This window comes from Rhipicephalus sanguineus, chromosome 5 (genome assembly GCF_013339695.2).
Source record: "Rhipicephalus sanguineus isolate Rsan-2018 chromosome 5, BIME_Rsan_1.4, whole genome shotgun sequence".
In the NCBI taxonomy this organism is placed as follows: Eukaryota; Metazoa; Arthropoda; class Arachnida; order Ixodida; family Ixodidae; genus Rhipicephalus; species Rhipicephalus sanguineus.
In genome coordinates this window covers 197,954,810-197,982,201 of record NC_051180.1, presented here as the reverse complement: position 1 = coordinate 197,982,201, position 27,392 = coordinate 197,954,810, and the positions used below count along the sequence as shown (strand labels likewise).

The 27,392-nt window shown below is 49.1% G+C and overlaps 1 protein-coding gene across 1 annotated transcript in view; it reads left to right on the top strand.

The window, feature by feature from the left end:
• The window catches only part of LOC119395174 (nucleolar and coiled-body phosphoprotein 1), a 675,420-nt gene that overhangs the window by 414,219 nt on the left and 233,809 nt on the right, over positions 1 to 27,392 (top strand). The window contains exon 13 of the mRNA XM_049416108.1: positions 14,298 to 14,558. Within this exon, the coding sequence (XP_049272065.1) occupies positions 14,298 to 14,558 (261 nt within the window). The remainder of the gene's footprint in view (positions 1 to 14,297; positions 14,559 to 27,392) is intronic.

The window sequence follows — 27,392 nt, the reverse complement described above, 5'->3', positions numbered from 1 at the left end:
CTCTTTGCTTGGACCTTCCTCTTCAGCCAGATATTCACCCCGACCTTCCACACAGCCTCTGCACCACGGATTTCATACACCTACCGCCTAAAGCCCTAACACTCGCCGAATTCACAACGGCTTCATCCGTGTTGGATGGGAACTACGTCGTCACGCCTATTACTGATGTCCTTTTGGCGCATGACATCACTGTGCCTCACTGCGTCATAACTATAGCCGCTAACCGGACACATCTCCGGATAAATTTCGGCTTCACGAAGCAAGTCCTCCCTCAAGGCATCTTAATCGCCACGTTGCGTTCCTTAGCCGATGACCACGTCACCTCTTTTGCAGCAGACGTATACTCCAATCTTCCTTGTCGCCCACTCGATGCCACAAGCTTCGACATGGCATTACGCCCCATGATCGCCCCAGACCTCCCCCCAACGCAATCAGCCGCCCTCATCCGCCTTTTGGCTTCTTACCGCGACACCTTCGACCTTGACAATCGACCACTCGGCCAAACTTCTCTTGTGCAGCACCGTATCAACACAGGTGATGCTGTTCCCATTCACCGTCGACCGTATCGGGTGTCCGTATTGGAGCGCCAGATTATTCAAGAAATGAACAAGATGTTAGCTAAAGGCATTATTGATCTTTTCACTCGGGGACAGCGCAACACACGAGGACAAAAGAGAAGGAAACGGACAACACGGCGCTGTGAGTTAACACATAAAAAAGAGCCCTGGGTACTAGAAATATATTGCAGCAAAACGGTAAGTTGGGCCAGTTGGTTGGTATTCATTTTTTCACTGGGGGACAGCGCAACACACGAGGACAAAAGAGAAGGAAACGGAGAACACGGCGCCGTGGATTGTCCGTTTCCTTCTCAGCAACACCAGCGCCGTGTTGTCCGTTTCCTTCTCTTTTGTCCTCGTGTGTTGCGCTGTCCCCGAGTGAAAAAATGAATACCAAACAACTGGCCCAACTTACCGTTTTGCTGCATTATTGATCCCTCATCAAGCCCTTGGGCGTCACCCGTCATCCTGGTTAAAAAGAAGGACAACACGTGGCGTTTCTGCATCGATTACCGGCATCTAAATCGAATTACGGAAAAGGACGTGTATCCTTTGCCCTGCATTGATGACGCTCTCGATTGTCTCCATGGCGCACGCTACTCTTCATCCATAGACCTTCGCTGCGGTTATTGGCAGATTGCCGTGGATGAGAAAGACCAAGAAAAGACCGCCTTCGTCACTCCCGATGGCCTGTACCAATTCAAGGTTATGCCCTTCGCTCTATGCAACGCCCCAGCCACGTTCGAGCGCATGATGGACTCGCTGCTACAAGGGTTCAAACGGTCAACATGCCTTTGTTACCTAGACGACGTCCTCGTATTTTCACCTACATTTGAGACCCACCTTGAGCGTCTGTCGTCTATTCTCGACGTCTTCCGCAATGCTGGCCTCCAGTTGAACTCGTCGAAGTGTTACTTCGGCCGCCGACAGATTACAGTGTTGGTCCACCTCGTTGATGCTTCTGGTGTGCGCCCGCACCCTGAGAAAATTCGTGCCGTCACCAGTTTCCCAGTACCCCAATCCGCAAAAGATGTTCGGAGTTTTGTGGGACTCTGTTCCTATTTCCGGCGGTTGGTGAAAGACTTTGCAACGATCGCTCGACTACTTACTGATCTTCTGAAGAAAGACGTCGCATTTTCGTGGGGGTCCACTCAAGTTGACGCCTTCTCTCACCTCATCACAATTTTGACGACGCCGCCTGTATTGGCCCACTTTGACACATCCGCCCCGACTGAGGTCCGAACTGATGCCAGTGGTCACGGGATCGGAGCAGTCCTCGCCCAACGCCAGCAGGGACACGACCGCGTTTTCGCGTACGCTAGCCGCCTCCTTACACCTGCGGAGCGCAACTATTCAGTCACCGAACGAGAATGCCTTGCTCTTGTCTGGGCGGTCTCCAAGTTCCGTCCATATTTATATGGCACTCACTTCTCCGTAGTCACCAACCACCACGCGCTTTGCTGGCTTTCATCATTAAGGGATCCACCAGGTCGACTTGGTCGCTGGGCTCTGCGCCTGCAAGAGTGCACTTTTGCAGTGACGTACAAGTCTGGACGCCTGCATCAGGACGCCGACTGCCTATCTCGCTATCCGGTTGGCGAGTCGCGCACCGTCCTTGACACCGACGCTTGCGTGTTCACCGTTTCCCAACTGACCAATATAGCCGACGAGCAACGCAGTGATGCATCCTTACGGACTATCATCGAGTGCCTCGAATCCTCACCTTCGGACCGATCTCATCGCTCGTTCGTACTCCAGAATAGTGCACTATACCGCCACAACTTTCATCCAGACGGACCATCCCTGCTGCTTGTTGTACCCAAACACCCCCGCTCGGCTGTACGGCACGAACTTCACGACGTTCCAACTGCCGGTCACCTTGGTGTGTCCCGCACATACGACCGGATCCGCCGTCGCTTCTATTGGCCTGGTCTCGCACGCTCCGTCAGACGATACGTCGCGGCGTGTGAGCAATGTCACCGCCGCAACACACCATCGACGTTTCCGGCGGGGTGCCTTCAATCCCTCGACATTTCGTCCGGACCTTTCTTTCGCGTCGGCTTGGACCTACTCGGCCCTTTTCCCCTGTCTTCTGCAGGCAACAGGTAGATAGCTGTGGCCACCGACTACGCCACACGCTATGCCATCACACGAGCTCTTCCAACAAGCTGCGCCACAGATGTCGCCGATTTCCTTCTGTTCGACGTGATCTTGCAACACGGTGCTCCATGCCAGCTGCTCACGGACCGTGGCCGCACATTTCTATCGAGAGTCATAGCGGACATCCTGCGTTCATGTGAAACGCGGCACAAGCTCACTACGTCGTACCATCCGCAAACGAATGGCCTCACGGAGCGTCTGAACCGAACCCTAACCGACATGCTTTCAAAGTATGTTTCCTCAGACCACTCCGACTGGGACCTTGCTCTACCGTATGTGACATTGCCTACAATTCACGCCATGACACGGCTGGTTACTCCCCGTTTTTCCTCCTGTTCGGCCGCGAACCCACATTGCCCTTCGTTACAGTCATTGCGTTTCCAGCAGCTCCGACCACTGAATACGCCCTGGACGCTATCAGCCGGGCCGCTCATGCACGCGAAGCCGCTCGTACTCGCCTTCTGACCTCCCAAGAGACCTAACGCCGTCGGTATGATCAACGACACCGCGACGTACACTTTTCGCCCGGTTCTTAGGTTCTGCTGTGGTATCCGACCCGGCACGTTGGCATGTCCGACAAACTGCTCTCTCGGTACACAGGGCCATACCGAGTGCTTCGTGCGGTGACTCCCGTCACTTATGAAATCGCTCCTGCTGCCTCGTCGTCTTCATCCACCCTGCATACCAGCGACATCGCACACGTCGCACGCCTGAAGCAGTACCACTCGCCCAATGACGTTGACGTCTAGATGCGCCGAGACGTCGCCTTTGCCGCCGGGTGTTATGCTACATGTAGGCTGCCGGAATTCTTATTGCCGACGCGCGTGTGCGCCCGACGAAGAGGACGACGGTCGCTCGCTGCTCGAGCTCGGAGCCGGACTGGTCAGCGCTGCAACCGCTCTTGCAAATATATCTTGTGAATAGCGACTAGTAAAAGCGGCTCGTCACTCACGTAACAATATTTTGAGAGGTATAAGTAAGCCTATCGATCTTCATGTTACACGTCATTCCGAGCACTTTTGTGCTGGATGACGTTTGTCTGCTGCTATTAGGTAGAGCTGGTTCACTTGAGTCGAATATTTCCGGCAGCTCTTGACAACTTGCGCATTCTGAGTGGCATTCCAGCGTCATTCATTATTTCCTTCGCGGTGGCGTGTATCTCAACAGCTGCTTGTAAATTATTTGCCCCAAACTGCAAATTCTCTACGTGGCATGACTTCGCAAGTAGTTGGGCCACTGCGTACTGGTCGTTTGCTACACCTGCTTGAGGTGATGCTGAGTGGTCGCTGCAAGCACGAATGAACTTGAAGTTGATCTGAAAGCTACGCTTGTCATTCGCCAGACCTGTATGTTGTCTTCCTTGAACGGTAACGTCGGCTTCTCAGCAAACCATAGGAATCTGAAAAGATCCCTGTCCTGTGTTCCAACCCTAGCCTGCAGAAATGCTTCTCTACGTCTGCAGTCATTGGTACTTTGACCAGCGGAATCGCACAAGGACTTGTAGCAGTTGAGGATTAAAGTTCGGGCTGGTTTGTAGGCAATCATTCAACGACTTCTGGACTCTTGCATGCGACGACGCATCAAATACCACTCTCAACTTCGTAGCGCGCGAGTGTTCACAGATCACGTCCCAGTGCGGCATGTAGTAGGTACGCTTTTCGTTGGGTTTCCTTTTTGAGATTACTTCGGCGTGTCCCGAATCAGCATACTGCCGGATGGCGTGGTCGTACCGTTCCTGCAGGCCCTCTTTAGTTTATAGTCGTCGAACAACAGTCTGAAGGCGGTTACTTGCTGCGAGGTAATTGTCTTCAATGAGGTCTTTGTCAGGCTCTTTACACGGCACTGCGACTTCATACCGTCGACCTTCTTTACAATGTTCTCCAGGAACCTAAACAACGTGTTAGAAGAAGTGGGTTTTTCTTCTTCTGGGGAGATGCCCACAACATCCAAAGTCCAAAAAGAGTGCAGATTATCATCAGTCTCTCCTTGCCTGTAGGTATCTGTTCTTAATACAAATACCATCACTCTAGATGTGCTTTGCATAAACTCCTTTTTTTCACAGGTTCTTGTAGTGTCCAACCCAATATGATGTTAATAGCCACAAACCTTCAATTTCTTGCATTCTAATAACTTCACGGATTATGATCTTTCATATTAAGTCCGATCCGATAATCAAGCTTATTCCACGCTCGGAACGCACCATAGGATTAGTGAGCTCGCCCACCTATCAATCCTAAAACAGTAAGCGTTTGTGACTGCGACATCTTGACAGATCACTGGTATTGGGATAGCTTCGATGACTTGATCTTTGTCATCGAACTGGCTTCTCACGTCTACTTGAATTATTTTACTTTGCCGTGGTTAGGAAGGTACTTCAGACGCAAACCTGTTGATTGCCAGCCTCAATTCTCCGATTACTTTCAGCTGCAAACGTGGAGCAACTTTTTTTCCTTTATAAAGGAACGCTGGCTACCGCTGTAAGATTCCTCTTATGTAACAAGCCTCATTTTCTCTTCCGACCCAGGAACGAAAGGTTTGTAGATGTAACGAGCCGCAACGAGCTTGGCGAGACGAGATGCCGATAACGAGATAACGAGATGCCGTAACGAGCTTGGCAGCTCGTTACGGCAGTTGATCTTTCGCTCTGCTCTGACTGTGTCTGATTCACAGATGCTGTCGTTGTGTTTATTCGCTTATTACTCTTTTGCTTTACGTTTGGGTTGTACATTCAATTCATTCAATGTTTATTTTCTTGATCAATCTAGAGGCATTGTTGTGGCGTACCCTTTGTTTTTGAAGACATGCACTGTACGCGTCTTCGACAATCTCTAGTGCATTTATAGTGCATTTATAGCACTTCATGTTTCTGGCGAGTCTATCCTTCTTGTCTGCGAGGGTTAGATAACTGTCGCATACCACCGTTTCATATCTCATACACTTGCAGGAGAAACACTCACAATATTTCTGCTTCACCGCCTAAGCTGTATGCAGCTCAGATGCGGATGCATGGCTTCAGAACGGCGCAACAAGGAAGACGAAAATACGAAAGATCACACGAACACAAGCGCCGACTCACAACTAAAGTTTATTCCATATCACAGAGCAGATATATACACACACGTGGCCACACACAACGTCAAAAAACAAAAAAAACAACCAAAACCCAAAGCACGTTAACCATTCAGGTACAAGATTTCTTTATCCTGTAGCGCAATCGAGGGACAGCTGACACAAGACTGTTTTTTATTTTGAATGTTCCATGCCTCGATTACTTCCCGAGTCGTCTTATCATGATGCCTTGAATGATGCTAGTGAGGCTAAACTGAGGCGCGCAGCCGCACTTCTGACAATGCTGAGAAATGTGCGAAAAACTATCACAACGTAGGTTGGCCGCATGTTCCCTTAATCTCACGTTAACACATCGGCCCGTCTGGCCTACATAAGCAGAGCCGCAAGACACGGCAGACTGTAAACCACATTCGTGGCACAACTGATAGCCGGATTTTTGTGCTTAACACCACAACCTTCTCTCTTTTCTTTTCTTTTTTGGCCTCTGCCTGTCTCTCTACACGTTCGCAAATAGCCCCTAATTTGTTTGGTACCGAAAAAACCACTTCCACCCCATATCTACGTGCGACATTTTTCAAACCATGGGACAAAGCATGAACATACGGTACAACGGCCACACATTTCTTCTTTTTCTCATCGATTTGTTCTTTCTTTGCTTCCTTGCCCTCCCCTTGTTTTACTGCTCGAATTAACTTTTCACAAGTACGTGTCAAAACATGATCCGGGAACCCCGCACTTTTTAACCTACCGACCTGTCTTGACACACTGTCATTTATTTTATGAAGGCACGTCTTATTAATAGCTGACCGTAGAACAGAGCCAGCAATGCCATCTTTCACAATTTTTGAATGGCCAGACGAATAGCTCAAAATTTCTTTTTTAGAACGTGGCCAAAACTCCCAACAAGAAATTTTGAGCTATTCGTCTGGCCATTCAAAAATTGTGAAAGATGGCATTGCTGGCTCTGTTCTACGGTCAGCTATTAATAAGACGTGCCTTCATAAAATAAATGACAGTGTGTCAAGACAGGTCGGTAGGTTAAAAAGTGCGGGGTTCCCGGATCATGTTTTGACACGTACTTGTGAAAAGTTAATTCGAGCAGTAAAACAAGGGGAGGGCAAGGAAGCAAAGAAAGAACAAATCGATGAGAAAAAGAAGAAATGTGTGGCCGTTGTACCGTATGTTCATGCTTTGTCCCATGGTTTGAAAAATGTCGCACGTAGATATGGGGTGGAAGTGGTTTTTTCGGTACCAAACAAATTAGGGGCTATTTGCGAACGTGTAGAGAGACAGGCAGAGGCCAAAAAAGAAAAAGAAAAGAGAGAAGGTTGTGGTGTTAAGCACAAAAATCCGGCTATCAGTTGTGCCACGAATGTGGTTTACAGTCTGCCGTTGTCTTGCGGCTCTGCTTATGTAGGCCAGACGGGCCGATGTGTTAACGTGAGATTAAGGGAACATGCGGCCAACCTACGTTGTGATAGTTTTTCGCACATTTCTCAGCATTGTCAGAAGTGCGGCTGCGCGCCTCAGTTTAGCCTCACTAGCATCATTTCAAGGCATCATGATAAGACGACTCGGGAAGTAATCGAGGCATGGAACATTCAAAATAAAAAACAGTCTTGTGTCAGCTGTCCCTCGATTGCGCTACAGGATAAAGAAATCTTGTACCTGAATGGTTAACGTGCTTTGGGTTTTGGTTGTTTTTTTGTTTTTTGACGTTGTGTGTGGCCACGTGTGTGTATATATCTGCTCTGTGATATGGAATAAACTTTAGTTGTGAGTCGGCGCTTGTGTTCGTGTGATCTTTCGTATTTTCGTCTTCCTTGTTGCGCCGTTCTGAAGCCATGCATCTGTACCAACTCGCCCAATTGTCAGTGCTACTCAGATGCGGATGGAACATGCTTGCGGTGATGAGTGCGTTCTGACGATTATTGTGCCCCTGATCGCCTTCGGTTTTGATTTCGATGCGGGTAAACTGTAGCAAGCTCTCGAGCTACTGACATGATGCCGCTGTTTCTTTGGTTGCAGAGACCGTTGCTCGGAACATGACTTCACTTATACGGTGCTGGCGGTGAAAAGAAATGACGATCTCTTGCGGCAGTGCTTTCAGTAGACCGGCATAGAGCATCGCAGAAAATCTGCTTGTCGGCACCCCAAGAGCACGGAGACCACGCATATTCATCTGGACCTGGTCGTATAGATTGCGCAGCTCTTTTACGTCAGATGCCATTCTCACACATCGAATGTCTCTCAAGGCTCGTAGGTGGTTTTGTTCTTTTTGCATTTTATCTCCATACCTGTCTGAGTGGCTGAACTGTATTTCCGTACCATGCGCTTGTAGTCGCAAATCTAGCGATTGCTGCAGCAGCTTCTCCTCTCAAGTGATTTTGAAGGTAATCCAACTATAATAAAGAGCTGAGACACGGCGTCGACAACAGAAACTGTAATATGACAGAGTATAGAACGGTAAGCCTAGCCAGCGCCAACAGCAACAATGTTCAGCACGAGCCACTCCTGTGTAGCTCTCCAGGGTGCACTTCTTCATCACATTTTCTCCCTCGCTGAAGACGGAGCCCATTGGGCGTTCTAAGGTGTCGTAAGAACAAGGGGGGTCGTGGTATGGTTTGAGGCGATCCACGTGAGCAGTTTCGCGGCCTCGGCGACGCAGGTCCGTAGTGGGCGTGAGGGGTTCGAAGAGCTAGTTAACGGGAGAAGTTTGCTGTAGCATGCGGTAGGGTCCATGGTACCGGCTGACAAACTTCTAGGAGTCTGCGCCATTCGAGGGACTACAGAAGAGGGCGTTGACCTCTGATGAACCATCAGAAACGTACGTGATAGTTTCGCAAGGCTCCATTGTGCCGATACATTCACCTCAAAGAAATGTAATCGGCAATGGGAATGGCTTGCCCACAGGTACGTCGGTCGCACCAGCTTGAAGGGTAAGCAGAGCGGTTGGGAGCGGCGAGAGGTGGCGATGAACGAAAGCAGCGGAAGGCGCGAAGAGCGCGATACCATCGGAGGCAGCGGAACATGATACAGGTTCCAAGACAGTAGCGTGCGGAGGGATCTGGGTGTCGTCAGTGATGACCAACTTCGTGCGGGTAAGGTGACCGTCGGCAGGTAGGGCATCGTCAAGAGAGGAGAAGGCGACTTCTGCACGGGCGCAATCGATGACGGCTTGGTGACGGGACAGAAAATCCCAACCTAAAATATTATCGTGAGAACAGTGCTGAAGTACGACGAACTCGACTGTGTAGGGTACTCCATGAATGAGGAGTCTGGCATTACACGCCGCAGCAGGCTGGACCGGCTGTGCTGTGGCAGTGCGAAGAAACGGACCGGAGAAAGGGGTCGTCACTTTTCAGATTGAGCAGCACAGTTTTTCGGCGATGACAGATATTGCGGCACCCGTATCGATGAGAGCAAGAACAGATACACCCTCGAGAACGGCATTATTAACACTCGGTGGCGGAAGAAGAGGACCTGTACTTTGCGACGATGACGCAGTTCTTGCCTCGGGAACTTCGCCATTTAGTTTTCTGTGTCGGTTGCAGATGGACGTCGATGAATCGTGGAGAGCGAGCGACGATGAGGAGAAGGAAAAGGACGGTGAGAAGCTGGTCGAAGGCTTGGTCGCGGAAGGGGCAACTCGCGGTCTGAAGCGTAGGAGAACGCGTGGCTGTAATCAGGTGCCCGTGGGTCGTCACGTGATTGTAGTGGTCGGCGGCGGCGCAGGCGTGCAACGTGTCCGGGTAGACCGCATGAAAACAGATTGGCCGGTTGTCCTCTGTGCGCCAAGGATTGTCGACTCGATGGATCGGAGGTCGTGGCGGCATCGTGGCGTAAGCAGGAGTAGACAACGGAGACGGCACGCGGAACGTCTGTGGTCGTGGTCGTGCTGCTGCTTCGGCGTACGTCAACGGTACGCTGACTGGGGTCGGCAGCTTTGGTGAAAGGACCTCAGACACTTGGCCTTGTATGAGGCGTTGTAGTGTGGGATTGAGCGGCGTACTTCGCTCCGGCAGGTTGGGGATGAGTGAGAGCTGGACAGCAACTTCTTCGCGAACAGAAACTTGAATCTGCGAGAGAAGTACGGGGTCTTGCGAGGGAGTGAAGCCAGACAACGATTCATGATGTTGGACAGGGCGGCGGGTGACGAGGCGTTGCCGGCGGAGCTCGTCATAGCTTTGGCACAGCTCAATGATTGGGGGACAGTACCCGGGCCCTTCGAAATCAGCATCTGGAATGCGTCCTCGTCTATGCCCTTCAACATGTGCTTGATTCTGTCCGCCTCGACCATGGTCGCATCGACGCGTTTGCACATGTCGATGACGTCCTCAATATAGCTGGTAAAGGTCTCGCCAGGTTGCTGAGAGCGCGATTGCAGGCGCTGTTCCGTGCGAAGCTTGCGGACAGCAGGACGGCCGGAGACTTCACTGAACTTAACCTTCAACGCTGTCCAGGTGGGAACGTCGGATTGGTGGTTCTGAAGCCACAAGTGAGCAATGCCGGCGAGGTAAATACCGACAGTGGCCAGTTTCATGGCGTCGTCCCATTTGTTCAGGACACTCACGAGTTGAAGGTAGAGAGCCAGTCGTCGACGTCGTGGTCATCAGTGCCGCTGAATATTGGAGGGTCCCGCTGACGGACCGCGCCGGAGCATGCGGTGGCCTGCGGAGCAGGTAGCGGCGGGCTTGCGTGAGTTTCGGTGGTCATGGCGGCAGGTAGAGTCCGGTTGCGCAACTCCAGGATTGTTAGAAGACCTAGCAGTCTCCACCAATTAAAATAAAGAGTTGAGACACGGCGTCGACAAGATAAACTGTAATATGACAGAGTATAGAACCGTAAGCCTAGCCAGCGCCAACAGCAACAATGTTCAGCACGAGCCGCTCCAGTGTAGCGCTGACGATACGACTGTGTATCTCTTCAGGGTGCACTTCTTCTTCATCACACAACTTATGAGTCTCACTGAGTGCCGCGTTCGAATGCACGGTGCGGTCAAACTGCTCCGTGAAAGCCGTCCACTCCCTTATGCTTCCATTAAATGGCGTGATCTCTAGTAGAAGTAGGCGGGGTCCGATCTGCGCATTGCTGGCATTCCCGACAGTACTTGTCCGACGGTACTGGACAGTACTTGTCGGATTTCCAGCGTCGACGGCTGTTTGCGCGCTGTTGATGTCCTCGATTCGGCACTGCAGACGTGCAAGTGTCGCTACCGCTTGATCTTCATAGTCTCCTGCTGCGGCGTATTCAGACGCGAGCTCCTCTGTTTGAATGTGATCTTCCATTTCTTCCGATATCTCCGTTAGCTGGTTGTGCTGAATGGCCGCCGTTCTTTCAATGCGATGAGTGTCGCTCTATCGGTGCTGTCGCTGTCCAATATAGCTGTCGCCTCGTTGATTATTTTCGTATTCTGTGTGCGTGCCGATGATCTCTTTTGTTTCAAATGTGCCATTGTTGCACTCTACTCACGGGAAACCTTGGGCATGAGTCCACACGTTGACGTTACTGGGCGCGGCTACCGACGAGGCTTACCAAGCACCGACGATTATTCCTCGGAGAAATTGTTCTTGTCGGAGCTGTCGTCTGTGTCGCCGATTAGCCGCAGATCCCGGGTTTTCGGCACCATATGATATGGCACGACATAGCCGATCCTCAAGCATACGGCAGTAAAACTCGAAGCGTGCGTAACTGCTCTACAATCGCTTTAATGACGACATAAAGAATCTGAAGAAGGACAAACAGGTGCGTAGTGGGTCCCCCCCCCCCCTGCTTTCCCTTCGTCATCTTTCCAAGGTTGCAGCAACAGGAACAGTACAATTGAACACATGTAGGGCCGCAGTGTCACATTGTTTCTGTATTTGTGTTCATCCTTCTTGTTTCCACGGCGTAAATGTAATGGTAGCCAACCTTTCTCTTTGCCGCATTAGACAAGCTATACGTCTTCTCTGATGTAGCACAAATGTCATCTTTCATGAATTTTCGTTTATCATTAACTGTAGCATTATGAGAACTAATGTGGTGGCTTTGTTGCATTGTCAATCTTTACCTCTTCATTGAGCAGGTAAATAGGGCGTAATATCTAGCTGGAACATTTTCTTCTCCGTTTTCTTGTGCTGCGATATGTGATTTGCTGCCGATCCAGGAACTCACATTTGGGCGCTGCAAGGCCACAGTGCCACCGTGCACAAGAGCTTTCTTTAGCTGTGCAACACACTGTCCAGCATCACCTCCAGCTGCCCAGTGGTGTGGTGGTAATTTCATGGCTCGTATTCATCTTGCGTATGCAAGTGCGTCATTTAGCTGGAAAGAAAAGTAACTTGTTTGCTATGCATACATCATAGAGCTTATTTTTCAGTGAAGCCCCAGGCGAAATGGTTCAATTCGCGAACGCACCACATTTCACCACCATCGTTTTCATTAAACATGGTAGAGGGTCTTATTCATTCTGAGGCCTCAATTTTTGAGAACGTTTTAGAGGCCATACGCCTAAAAGCTATTTCCATCATGTTTTTGTCACACCTAGTAATCTTCACGTCATAATACATTGCCAGAACCTTGGGCAGGCCAGTCCATGCTGTCGAAAAGACCGCCTTGGTGTGTACGTGATGTTAGCGACGAGGTGCGCAGTTAGGCACCATGCGCGCTTTGCACTTTTATATCGTCTAAAAACTAAATGCACTGACGCAGATGCGGAGCTTGCGCGCGATGATCAGTACCCAATCAATTTATATCCTGCTCGTGTGGCAAGCTTTTCCTGCGGGGTACACGCCGCACAAGCCACTGCTGATAAATCGCGGCACGTGAGAAGCATAGGTCGGCAAAAAAATTGAAACTCACTCATACTCACTCGAGAAATATGTCTTGCTCTAAGAGCTCACTCGAATTCAGACTCATAAAATGTTCCTCAACCGGACCCGCTTGAACTGACTAAGCTTTTTGTCAACCGGATCCACTTGCACTCAGACTCACGAACATATCACTCAACCAGACTCACTGGGACTCAGACTCATGGCTTGACCTAAGTCTGGGTGAGTCGACTCATGAGTCCGTGAGCGTAAAATCAGCTTTTTCGGTCCTGGTGCCAATGCTCTTTGACGCCAACATCTCACATAATCGGTGTTCTACGATACGCCTTTTAATTTTGTAATTTCAATTACGTGTTATCAGCGGTTTCAATTCAGTGACATTTTAATGAAATACGCGAGTCGCGCGAGATATTTTATCAAGAACTTCCCGGGAAAGAGTTTGCGGGGGGAGATCATGGCGCCCCTCCCCCTTACTCACGCCTCTGAACAATGTGGGAGTAGACTTGACTTGACTGGTTGTAATACTGATCATGAGTAGATTGGACAATCTGTCGAAATAGAAGGTAAAGGTTAGTCAGACTCACTCAAGAAATATATCTTCTACTTAGGGCTTACTGGGACTCAGCCTCACGAACATTTTTCTCAACCGGACTCATTCGAATTCAGGCTAAGTAAAATTTTCCTGAGCCGGACTCACTCAGACTCAAACTCACCGAAACATTAGTCACTCGGACTCACTCAGACTCAGACTCATGGCCCGATCTGAGCCTCTGTTAGACTGAGTGAGTCGACTCATGAATTTGCCGTCTGATGGTAGGAACTATGCTGCAGTGTCCGCTAATAGAGGCCTTTAAATGCAAAGAAAGAAGCTTTACAGGCACGAAAGTAGCACACACTGGCTCAAACTACTCCAATACTCGCTTAGTACAATGCCACTTTTTCAGATCAGTTTCACGGATATTATAACAAGGCCGCTAAATGTCGCTTTGGCGTTTACCTCGACACAAATATCTTTGTTAGGTCCTTTACTAAAGAAAAGAAACAATTAGCTTACTTTATATATTACATTTAACGCAATATCGTATGTTTTTACGCCGGAGTAGATACTGCTTAGAAGCATCGCCTTTGATATGTGCAATGAGGCTCCAATATTCCCGCGTTGTGGGGGGGGGTTGCCTTTTAAACAACAGATATATTGTTTTGCTGACACTAAAATTGGCGCTTTCACAAGTTATGCTGCCTAGCTTTCCGGTTTTTATTTACATTGTAAGACAGTATTGAGCACTAAATTGTTTATACGAGAAAACGATTGCCATTCTTTAGGAACTACTTCATTAACGTTGCGCAGGCATGCCAGTAAAGTGAACTGCGGTCTAGTAGCTTGTGACCGACTATAGACCTCGTACAAGAATACATCGACTGGTTGAGCAACGATCAACGCTGATTTGCTTACTTCACTACCTTTTATAGGGCGAGAGGGTACCGCGTGCGTAGACGCATTGAAGGGACCTAGAACACAGCTTCCAGTCAGCGCGCTGGCTCTCCTAACAGCCAACTACGATAGAGTATCAAAGCATATCATCGGCACTGAAATCGCTTTTCACAATCAGTAATAAGGTTGACTTTGGGCAACCAACGATAGTATCACATATAAAAATGGCCACCAAGTGTAATGCGTGTACCATTTGCTTTTTCAACGCAGCGGCGAACAGCCACAGCCTGACGTCGGGCTCATCCAACCAAGACGAGTTGCTGCGTGCGTACGAATACGCCCGGCGGCACCCACCGGGTTCCTCGCTACAGGCTTCGACCGGCGGCGCCCTCACGCACTACGATGCGCCCGACGACAGCCACACCACGGGCTCTGAAGGCAGCACCGATCCGGGTATAAGGCAATTCACAGAGTCGCCGCCTGAACCCAACGAAAGGAGACAAGCTGCTTGCATCACGCCAGGCTCTCGAGGTACGTACACAGACGGAAGGCAAGTACCTTCGCAAACAGTTAAATGGCGACTAACAGGGTATATTCATACTGCTTGGTGCTCCGGCAACAGTGGGCGCGTCCGCCATTTTTTTGGGGCGCCATCGCGGAATCGTCTGCTAGCCCCTCCGTAAGGACAGCCCACGGAGAGGCTGAGTCGCAGTCGTTGGGGAAGCTTTCCGACCAAGAAAATGCGGCTCTTTTTTCGTCATCAAGCTCCGCATGGTCAGCGGACCTCACTGTGATGCCACAAATCTACAAGAACTCAATATCGGTGATTTGGGCGCTCAAAAACTCATCCGGATGGCAGCTGCAAGAAGTAAGGTAGAGAGGTGGGCGAGTTGGAACTGATGCATATTGTGAAAAAGTCAGCGCAAACAAGACGGAACACAAAAAAGGAACGACACAGTACGAGTGCTGCCTAACAACTGAAGTTTTAATGAAACAAAGTTGTTGGTTTTCGTCGTGTTCTCTTTTTGTTTCATTAAAACTTCACTTGTTAGGCAGCGCTCGTACTGTGTCCTTCCTTTCTTGTGTTCCGTCTTGTTTGCGCTGACTTTTTTACAATATGCTGCAAGAAGTGCACCGGTTTGCAAAAGCCAAAGTGCAGATCTCAAGTGGCGTGCGCTTCCAATCTGAGGTAGGCGTTCAAGGAAAGTGTCCGTTGCAAAGGAGGTGTGACTGTCAAACTTCTAAGATTACTTTGCACTGCAATACACTCTATTGTATTTCCCGCTTTCATTTTATACACGCGTCATAAACACTCGTCAGATATCGACACCACGTTGCTCCTGCGCGAAAAAGTGGAGTATGTATTGGATCCTGTTTGGCGCCCACTCTTAGTGACATCTTCCTAGCGCATCATGATCGTGTGTTGTCCAACAAACTTAACAACTCTGTAGTTTTTCAAGTTTGCCGTTTTGTTGACGATTATTTGGTACTTTTTCAATGCGAAAGCCAAGATTTCCAGACCATTTCCTCTGGCATTATGACCGCTTTCCGGGATAGCTTGCAGCCGCTTGTTCTGACACATGGACTGATGGCAGCTTGAGGTTTCTAGACTTCAAGCTTTCGATAGAATCCTCCCATGTTTGTTGGACGTATGAGCCAAGGAGCGGCAAGCCACTACTGCCTTTCAGCTCGGCCCATTCAAAATTGGTCAAACGGAGCATCGTGAACCTTTGCCTTGCGAGTGCGTTGAAAAAGTCCTGCACCCACACTGTAAATCGCAGTTTCGCTCTACAAATAGAGCGTTTGAAAGAAGCCGGATATCCTGCACACGTACTGGTTTCTGTAGCAGAAAATCTGGTGAATGTCGTGCAGCGCGGCGAAAGGCGTGAGGAGCGAAACAGTGTCGAAAAGAGCCGGCCTGTCGTACTACCATACGTGCATGATGTATCGCACAGGTTAAAAAAGATTCGCCAAACCGCCAGCGTTCAGGTGCTTTTTTCTGCACCGGAAAAATTGCAGAGACTATGCAAGCAGGCCAACACACCTCGCGCATACTCTGCCCCGTGCACTGTAGCGCACAGGTCACGCTATGTCCCATGCGCAGTGGGAGTCTTCTACTCGATCCCACTGACGTGTGGCAAGGCTTATGTCGGCCTAACAGGCAGCGGCGTAAACGACCGCCTGCGAGAGTACCGAAATAATGTACATGATGTGATACAAGGGTGCCTTGGCATCCATTGCCGGGATGGCGGTTGCACTCCTCTCTTCGATCGATGCGGGATAAAGGCAAGGCACAGGGATCAGTTAACCCGCGAGATCATCGAAGCAGAAATAATTCACTCACTAGGTGAAAACTGCGTAAGCTCCCCATCAGTTGCATTATCACAGTTAGAACATGAATACTTGGCCGAGCGTTAAGGTAATGGTGAATCCCTTCCACGTGCGTTGATTAGAGTGAATTTGATTAGGCTGCATGTTTCCTTTTTATCTTCCTTTTCCGCTCATATATATTTGCCACTTTGCGAAATAAAGCCAGTTGGAAGTCAGCGCTCTTTCTGTCTACTCTGTCCTTTTTTTCCTATGTTCGGGCGCTGCAAAAACCTGCCAGTATGATTACCAACCAACTAGCCCAAGCCTCAACACTTATAAGACCAGTGCAACGCTGTGTTGCTTTCCTCGGCTCGTTTCTTTAGCCACAGGCATCTCCACACCATTCGCAGTAGCGTGGGTTGAAGATTTTTCCGAAATAAACAAGGCATGGACATGTGCTTGAGCGGTGCACCGCAAACCGAATAAAAATACTGATCACGCGTTTGAACGGTATACAAAGAGAGCGACCCGCGTAATGCTCTTTTACTGCACACTGCTTTATAAGGTTTTGTGGTAGTAACCTCTCACGCGGATTCAGGATTGGCGTTCTCGTTTTTCTTGAACGATATACGTGCACGTTCATTGGCATGTCTTTTTCAAATATTGGGCTCGTTGCTTTCAAATGCGGCGGAGTCGTGCATAACCGTGCCTCCGTGGTTATCCACGGAGGCGCGCGAGGGCACGCGATCAGCGGAAAGATGAGTGCTATGATCTACCGAAGAAACTGCTCCATCTACTGTACGGCTCCCTAACACTTTGCTCCGTGTTGGCAGGGCACGCTGACCGAAGAAAGCAAAAAAAAATAAAAAGGGAGAGATAAGGGGGTGTCAATGGAAGGGCAGACGCAGCTTGTGCACTACGTACTTCGCACACTGCCTTGCGAAGCTTGCAAAGAGATGCGTGATGAAATCCTGTGGCGGCAGTGATTTACCGCGGATGTGCGCAGCGCCGTCTGTGGCACTACATAGAAACGTTTATATACGTAAATCGTTGCTTTCGTCGATCTGCAACACCGACATGCTAACGTTAATGAATCATTAACTCTCGCCCATGTGTGACGCCGGCCGTATCTTTTAAAATGCATATATCGCAATATATTGTTCTGCAAAGCTAGCATATGTTGCAGGCGAGCAACTAAATTGCACAGAGACATTAGAACTGAGGTTCAAGAGCCGCGTCCTGGTCATTTCCGAACCAAAGCACACTGCCGATCTTCTTGACGGAACACGTTCGAGCCGGTACATTCTTTTATTGCGATAGCAATTCTATGGACACTCTCGGCTAGTTTTTGCCGTCGTCCTTCGCCGTTGCCGTCGCCGTCATGTCCCGTATATGTATATGTTTGTATATATATTAAAAGACGAAGGACGACCGGACCGGATAACGCCAACAGAATCGTTTATTCCGCAGTGTCTGCCTCAGCACACAACACCAAAAAGAATAGCGATCATGATGGCTATGTACAAGTGAGAACGGTCACGTACGTTAAATATCACACCCCCCCCCCCTCTTCGAAGCGGCCAGCGTGGCCGCAACTGAACCATCGACAGAATGATCAATAAAAGGGTTCCTGCGCGAAACGTGAACACTTTCTGTGCTACGACGACGGTGGTCAGTGGCGGACTAAAGTGGGATGACGAGATAATTCCCTGGAGGAGTTTGATGTAGAACGGTGTAGGAGACAATGTACCGGTGAAGAAATTTCTTGCAATGCAGAGACGATCGAACCAGGGCCCATTGTAAGACCTCATCTCCAGGATGAAAGGCCACGTCGCCTCGTTTATATCGCAGCGACGTTTTCGTTGCTACTGAGTAGCTTCCGTGTTTCAACGAGGAATTTCACGGCAATGCGCGACTCGAGCTGCAAACTCGTCTAGTAGGGAAGCACTGCACGGAGCAGGGGCAAAAAAGAATGCTGTCTCGAAGATGTAGGAGGCGGATTGTCCATAGACGAGGAAGAAATGACTGCAGCCAGTAGATCGTTGTGTCGCAGTATTGTAGGCGAAGGTGACGAATGGCAAAATGTTGTCCCAGTTTTTGTGGTCAGGATGGAATACCTAGAAATCATGTCAGAGAGCGTTCGGTAGAAGCGCTCAGTAAGGCCGTTCTACTGCGGGTGGTATGTACAAGTGGTTTTACGCTTCGTATTACTCGCCCGCAGGATTTCGTCGAGGACCTGGGAAATGAAGGCTTTGCCACTGTCACTCAAAATAACAAGAGGTGATCCGCGGCGCAATACGATGGACTGCAAGAAAAAGGCAGCGATTTCTGCAGCGATACCAGAACGAAGAGGCGCAGTGTCGGCGTATCTTGTTAAATGGTCGACTGCAGTGACAATCCAAGGGTGACCGGAAGGCCTCAAAGGCAAGGGGCCATACAACTCAATTCCGACAAATTGAAAAGGTGCGATCAGACATGGGAGAGGCTCAAGAAAACTGACGGTAGGGGATGTGTATCTCTTACGGTGCTGACACGATGCGCACAAGCCCACGTATTTGGCTACCGTTGTGGATAAGCCAGGCCAGAAACAGTGGGTCATGATGCGGTCGTAGGTCTTGTGGAAGCCTAGGTGGCCGGCAGCAATGCCATCGTGAAATGATCCTAAACCTTGAAGGCGAAGGCAGCGGGGAAGGACTGGCAGCCACTTGTTACCCGGGGAATGATAAATATGGCGATGAAGCACCCGATCGTGTAGTCTAAATTGTCGAAGTTGGCGTCGGTAGCGGCTGTTGGGTGGTTTAGTGATGCCGCGAAGGTGACCAATGAAAGTATGACAGTATATAGGAGTCTGCCCGCTGTAACGAGCGGAAATCGGAATCCGAAGAACGCTGCATCTGATCCAGTGAGGTGATCGAGAGCTGGTGTGAGGCAGGCGGGACGTCGGAGTCACTGGAAGGAGATGCGGAGGACGTGTTGTCAAGAGAGAGCGAAAGTGGGCATCGGGAGAGCGCGGCGGTATCATGATGGCATTTGCCAGACTTGTACGTGATGGTAAAATCGTATTCTTGCAAGCGCAGTATCCAGCGCACTAGATGTCCTGACATATTCTTCATTGATGACACCCACACAGTGCGTAATGGTCGGTGACGATGTTGCAGTGCCGACCGTAGAGGTACGGGCGAAGTTTCTTTATCGACGTAACAATATCCAGGAACTTCTGCTCCGTGAACGTGTAGTTTGTCTCAGCTGTCGACAGGGTCCGGCTAGCATACGCCACAACCTGCTCTTTAGAGGCGGCATCGCGCTGCAGATGTACTGCACCGATACCTGGTGCGCTTGCATCAGTGTGGAGAATAGTGGGCGCTCTCTCGTCGAAGTGGCGAAGCACTGGCCTTGATGTCAGGTGTCCATTAAGTGTTTCAAATGCGAACTCGCAGTCGTTCGACTATGTGATTGAAGTACCAGCGACTAAGAGTTTATTTAGGGGAGCCGCTATGGTAGCAAAGTTGCGTATAAAGCGACGAAGATAGGACGCCAGACCAAGAAAGCTGCGCAACATCTTTTGGTTGAATGGTCGAGGGAGCTGCAGTAGATCTGAGACCTTGTCAGGGCCTGCCTGGATACCGTCTTTGGAAACGACGTGACCGAGGACCTTGATACTTTCGCTGGCGAATGTGAACTTTTTTGTATTTATCTGAAGGCCAGCATTGGAAAGGAACTGAAGTACCTCGTCTAATCGTTGAATATGTTGGGCAAAGGTAGATGAAGAGACAACGATATCATCCAAGTAAGAGAGGCAGATCTTCCATGTTAGGCCACGAAGGACAGTATCAATCATGCGCTCAAATGTGGCTGGAGCGTTGCACAGGCCAAGGGGTACTACAATAAATTCATAAAGCCCGTCCAGTGTAGCAAAGGCTGTTTTTTTCTTTGTCCACCTCCTCCACAGAGATTTGCCATTTGCCCGATCGAAGGTCAAGGCTGGAAAAATCACTCGTCCCTTGGAGTGTTTCTAAAGCGTCATCAATTCTAGGCATGGGATATACGTCCTTCTTACGTGCGATCTTATTCAGCGCTCGGTAATCAATACAGAAACGAACGGAGCCATCTTCTTTTCTCACTAAAACGACCGGAGAAGCCCAGGAACCGGAAGGCCGTGTGATATGTCGTGGTAGCATGTCGTCAACTTGTTCTTCAAAGACTTTCCTTTCCGACTGCGAAACACGATATGGCCGATAGCGTGTAACACCACAACGGTCTGTTTCGATGCGGTGTACAGCATCGGAGGTCCGGATCAGGGTTGTAGAGCAGCTATCGAAGCAGGCATTGTGCTTAGCTAAAAGCGCCAATAGCGCTTCGGACTGCGCAGATGTTAGGTCAGAACCGATGACTGCTGGGAGAGAGGAAGAACTCGAACCTGAAGCTGCTACTGGTGATGAAGACGGGCAGTGCTGTGATGGAGGTCAGTGGAGAGGCATCTATCGTTGCCACAGTCATCCCCTTGGGCAACATCATGAATTCTGCAGTTGTGTTGCAAACGAGCAGAAGAGCGCGGCCACGAGACAACCGGAGGAGACAAGAGACGACGCGAATTACACGCGAAGTGCAGCGAGGAGAAGGCGAAACCTGTGCGTCATCATAGGCTATTTGGTCAGATGTGACAGCTAACACTTGTTCGAGACCAGGGCGCAGGACGCGGCTGTCAGCGAAAGCCAAGTTGAATATCGAGGGTGACAGGGCCAAAATATGCATCCGATGTATCCGTGATGTGAACGACGTTCTCTTTACATGATATAACGGCGGAGGCAGAATGTAGGAAGTGCCAACCGAAGATAACTTCATGAACGCGCGTGGGTAACACAATCATTTTGATGTGGCGACGTATGCCGTCGATGAAAACACGAGCCGTACACTGTCCCTTGGGTTGAATCACTACGTTATTTGCACCGCGCAACACAGGTCCTACATAAGGAGTTCTGACTTTGCGAAGCCGCGAGCACAAGTCGCTACGCAAAACAGAAATGGCGGCACCGGTATCGACAAGAGCTTGCACAGGAACACCTTCAAAAGTCACTGACAACATATTGGCCGGACGGACAGGAGGTACTTGAGATAATCCACAGGATGCAGTTTTTACTCCAAAAGCTGCAGTCCTTAATTTTCCTAATTTTCGTCAACAAGGCGGGAGATAGGGCGAAGCGGCGATGTAGAGCGGCGGTAGGGCAAAGCAGCGCGTCGTCTAGAGGAACGGGAGTCTTGACGTTGACGCGCGGACGCTGGAGAAGACAGAAACCAGTGCTGCGTGAAACGGTGGGAGTCTGGGTTATAAGGAACCGGTTTTACGGATCAGGTCTCGCTCAAGCTGAGCATAGCCTCATCGTTCATCCTGCTGGCGGCGACGGCAGTAGCTAGATATGTGGCCACGTATACGGCAGTAAAAAGAGATTATGAATGCCACCCAGAATACGAAGGTGCAGCAGGTGCTAGGCCGCCCACAGAAGGCAGATGGCCACAGGTAAGGTCAGTAGGTCCAAATGTGATGGCAGCAGGCATCATTGCAGCAGTGTCGGCGTACGTGGGCATCAGACGTGCTGTTTGAAAAACTGATGGTGTCGGTGTCGTCATGGCTGCCATAGCAGTGTATGTTGGGCATGTTGGCGGAGCAACAGGTGCTGTCGGCAACGTCATGGCTTCCAACTCCTGCTTCTCAAGGTTGCTTAAGTCGAAAGGTGGGGATGGAGTGGAGGCAGCAGCGGATGGCCTCTGGTACTGCACTTGATGTTCTTCGAGGATGAGGTTTTGGATGATGGGAAACTTTGTGCGCAAAAACCAGACACTTCAGAAGACGATATAGACAGGACGGGCGCTACTTTCATCTCACTTTATTTGCGGCTTCGCCAGCAAATATATTAAGAAAACACACATGCGCAGAAATCAAATGCATTGTCTCAAACACGTAATCACATCAGTAAAAAGTATAAAGAAATTCCGTTTCTGCCTTCCAAAGCTTCACCGATGTGTCACTGACACACCTACCCCCTATCTTCCTGATATGCAACGCTTCCAGTAGCTACCGTGCCATCTTATCCCTACCTCTGACCAAAATTTTTATCTCATTTAGTTTCGGCTCACATACATAGCAACTCGCGCAATGCTCAGCCAAATTAGTACCCCCACTTTAATAGCCTGTAAATGCTCGTAAATCAGAGTGAGACGTGAGGCGAGAGCTGCTGCTCGTCCAGGCGTTGGCATGTCGAAGTAATGTCTTCAACGGTAGCGGGATTGTGAACAGCCAAAGCATTTAGGATGTGACGAACGCACTCGGCTTCCGTTATATCGCTATTCGCACGACGGCAGAGGGCCAAGACATCCTCGATGTATGAAATGTATGGCTCGTGTGCGAGTTCAACACGCGCAGCGAGCTTCTGTTTGGTGGTCTCGGAACGGCCCGATCATGATGCGAAAATTTGTCGCACTTTGATGGCAAAAGTGGACCAATCGACGAAGTAAGTCAGTTTCCTGAATAACGTACGACGTTTTGTCAACACCGGTGACATGGAAGGCGACATAAGTCGATTTCTCGGCTTCAGTCCACCGACTCACTCAACTCAGGCGGTTGTAAATGTCGAGCCAGTCGTCGACGTCGTCACCACGGAAACCCGCGAAATTTAAACACGGGTGGTCCGTGTTGAGGGCTTGTAACAGTGGATAAGGGGGGCATCGGTGTTGTAACGTTAGGGGTAGCAGTTAGATCCGATGGCTCTGTATCGCTCTGGGTGGCGCACGCGGCGTCCGGATCGTAGCTCCAGGTAGGACACGAACGCAGGAGGACGTCTGAATCTTGACGAACCACCACCACTGTTAAAGATGCAGGGCGACTGGACCAGATAACGCCAGGAGAGCCGTTTATTCCGCAGTGTCTGCCACGGCACGCAACACCAACAAGAAGAATAGCGATGATGGTGGCTATGTACAGGGTCCACCACATCTAAGCTGAACACCTCATTAGTATTCAAACCGGTAAAACTAGTACGTTTCTTATACTTCACGAGTACAATGCCCGTTATAGAACGTCTGATCATGGTGTCGACAAACACAGTAATGATTTTCCGAATTATGTATTAAACAACAGCTTCAATGAGGTCTTGAATACTAATGAGGTGTTCAGCGTGGATGTGGTCGACCCTGTACAAGTGGTAACGATGAGGTACGTTGAATGATGCATTCTTCAAAGGTATACTGCGCTATAAGAAAACAAGGACACCGAAAAGGGGGGGGGGGGAACACATGCGAAGACTCACAACTGAAATTTTATTGAGTGAAGGGTGACATATATACAGCGAAGATAAAAAGAAGGATAAGGTCATTCGGCAAAAACTGGTCACGTGAACGCGTCAATCACCATGTCAAAACTTAGATTCTAGATACTGCACTTCACAGTCAGCAAGCTGCACCGACGGATCGCTTACACACGCCGTTGTTTTTCCAATCGCATAAGCTTCGTAGAGCTCGCGCGTATTGCGGTCCTTGTGACGGTACAGGACCTTGGTCCTATCCAGAAGGGGATGGTACGCCCTCTTCGTCTCCTGTTCACATTCCCAGCAGTGCTTAGCGACGTGAGAGTAAACATCAGAAGAATAATTCTTTGAATGTTCTCTTAAAGCTTATGCGATTATACGAAGCTTATGCGATTGGAAAAACAAGGGCGTGTGTAAGGGATCCGTCGGCGCAGCTTGCTGACTGTGAAGTGCGGTATCTAGAATCTAGATTTTCACATGGTTATTGACGCGTTCACTTGGCCAGTTTTTGCCGAAAGAACTCATCCTTCTTTTTATCTTTACTGTATATGTCACCATTCACTCAATAAAATTTCAGTTGTGAGTCTGCGCATGTGTTGTCACCCCCTTTTCTGTGTCCTTGTTTCTTATAGCGCAGTATACCTTTGAAGAATGGACATCAACCAACTAGCCGAACTTGCTGCTCTGTCGCGTTAAATGTGCTTACAATATATAAAAACCACAAAGCAAAATAATGCAGAAAAATTTTTTCCGATGCGCGAAATCGAACGGGCGACCTCTAGCTCCGCAGCGCCCGGCGTTAGAGGGCTAGGCCACGAACCGTACGTCTCTCAGCATGCGAACGGCGAGCTATTTATATGCGCCATTTACTTCAGCGTAGTTTCTTGGTCACTAGCGAGTTGGCGCGAAGGGCGCGCTTTAAAGGTCGTCGCTCCGGCTGTTGCCATATGCGCGCGCTCTCAACAAACCACCACTACTACTACTACTACGCCTCATGCCTCGCAAGGTGAACTTTACCTTACAGGGCGTGGTCGCCTGCGTGCGCGCTTATATCGTGAGGGGGGGAGGTTGTTGTATGCCTTGTGCTTTCACCATGATGTCCACGCTGAAGTTACAGAACGTATGAAGGTCAGTTCGCTCGCTACAGCGGCCGCGTTTGCGAAAGGAGCGCGCTGTTTGAACAGAAAGAAGTAACCACCGTGACAGATCGTGCTCGTCCTGCGTTCACCTGTGCGTTCATTTCGTACGTGATACTTTATGTTTGAGCAGCGCGGTTGACGTGTCCAGCTGTGACACTTGATAGTTCACGCTCGTCCTGTGGGTGTTTCTTTCGTGCGTCCTTTGCGCTTGAGCGACGCACTGGAAACATCGAGCTGCATTCCGTTCTTCGCGTTACATTCCAATTTGTTGGAATCGCATACATTGCTTCGCAGTTTCGGCGAAACTGTGCCTTTTTTCTTCATTTAAGTAACATCAGATCCAATAAAAAAAGTGTGGTGTGTCCAGAAAAGATCATTCACGAGGTCTCGGTCACCATTCTTGATTGTGATGAAATTGACTGTAGGCCTAGGCATCTATGGACTCAGAGCAATGCTTTGGAGGTTAGTTCTGCGAAAAAAAAATTGTTTGCCTGAAAAAAAAAATTATTTATATATATATTTCGGCCGCAAAAGACACTTTTCCGCCCATTTCGCGATTTCTGAATTTTGAGTGCACCTAGGGAAGAAACGGTGCACTTCTCGGTCACAATACTTGTTCCCCTCAAAGAACAAATGCAATACAATCTAATGAGTCTATTATTTTCCTTGCTTGTGGAAACACTTTTGAAGAAAAAAATCACGAACATGGCAAATTGCACAAAATACCTGTATTTCAGGAATTTATTGCTGCAAATAAGTTAAAGTTTAGAGTCGGTACCTATGAACTTTGATACTTTCGGTCTCTTTTAAATTAATTTCCGTGGCTTTATCGCAGTCCGTTTTACTCCACAATCGGGCTGAAACGTAAGAGTTTACCAGAAACACGCTTGAAATTAGCTTTTTCAAAAAGGCCAATTTTAATTTTTTTCAGATCCCTCCGATTGAAGTCAAGGGCGTCATCAATCATTCTGCATAAAGAAAACGTTGCATTGTTTTGGTTGCTAACAAGTTATAATGCGTCAAATGTGACCAAGTCAGCCTAGCGGCCGCGCCGTTCGTTATGTGCTGAAAATCGGATATAAGTGGACGAAACGAAAAAAAAAAACAGCTTAATGACGCGTACCCAACAAGAGAAGTCGACAGACACTCGCTGGAACTAGCAACAGGTTTAATGAAACCATCACACATTAGGTTCTCAGGAAAGCAAAGCGCGCATACGTCCTACATAAGACACGTGTGATTCTGAAAAAGACAGAATGACATCAGTAGCCACATTTTTCTAAATAGTCAATCTCTCTCTTCGATACTGACAGCGAAAGCACACTAACGCAATTTTTCGCACCAGGTTTCCAGATTTGACACGCTTCAATCACTTCACGTTCGTATTGCATGGTTCCCTTACCAATGATTTGGGTACCCTTCAGATCAGGAGAACAGCCGCACACCCGGCAATGAGCCGGCAGATTTGCTCATCCTGACCTGATAGACGCTTCATGTTCTTTTAGGCGCAAATTATTGCACCGTCGCGTTTGTCCAATATACACGCAACCACACGACAATGGTATACGATAAATAACATTTGCGATGCACGAAGTAATACGAGATTTATGACCGGTACAGAAGGCACCCTCCTGGGTTTACTCCCATCAATGCTGCCAGAGGCTTGATAGCCTACACGGCGCCGAAAGCACAACGCCAACACCATGCCGTGTGGCAACCTTTTTCACGTTATGTGAGACCTTATGAATTTACGGCATGACTTCTACTCTCTTACGGTCGTCATGAGCAGTTTTGTTAGCACTGCTAACTCGTTCTGCTTTAGTTTCCTGTTTCAGCTTTTTTTAGTTTTGCCTATGTTACCGCCTTGAGAACAGTTTGGGGAAGCCAGCTGCTTCCAGACGTTTTATCTGTTCTTGGAAACTTTGCTCCATCAAGTGATGGCAGCTTCTGTTCAGGGCATTGTTGATGCATAAGGTGACTATGGCGCGCTTCACGATTTTAGAGTTTAGAAAAATGTGGCTACTGATGTCATTTTCTCTTTTTGTGAATCACACGTGTCCTGTGTAGGACGCATGCGCGCTTGGCTTTCCTGGGAACGATATCTGTGATGGTTTCATTAAACCTGTTTCTTGTTCCAGCGAGTGTATGTCGTCTTCTCTTGTGTACGCGTCTGTAAGCTGGTTTTTTCGTTTCTTCAAGTATATACCAAGACGCCCAGCAACAGATTCTCCTGGGATGTAATTTGTTCAAAATAACTGTACGCGACATAAGAACAAAGAAGCAGCTGCGCGCCAGAGTTGCCAGTGGTGGCTACTTTTCGCCAAATTGGCGAATTCGAGAGGCCCATGGCGACATAAAATTATGAATGGTGACATGTCGAATTTTTGGCGATTTTTGACTTAGGTCTCAACTGAGTTATGCATCCTAAGCTCAGCGTCTTTCCAACGAATGAGCGGCAACATTCTCTGTATTTTTTCTTGGGTTAGACCCACGAGTAGAATGCAAGGTATATGTAAACTGGTAGCGAAACTTCCGTAGAAGCCCACGTGTCAAGCCGGTGGCTAGTTGTTGCAACAGTCGCCATCTATGTGAGGAGGGGACAAACAGAATTAAAAAAA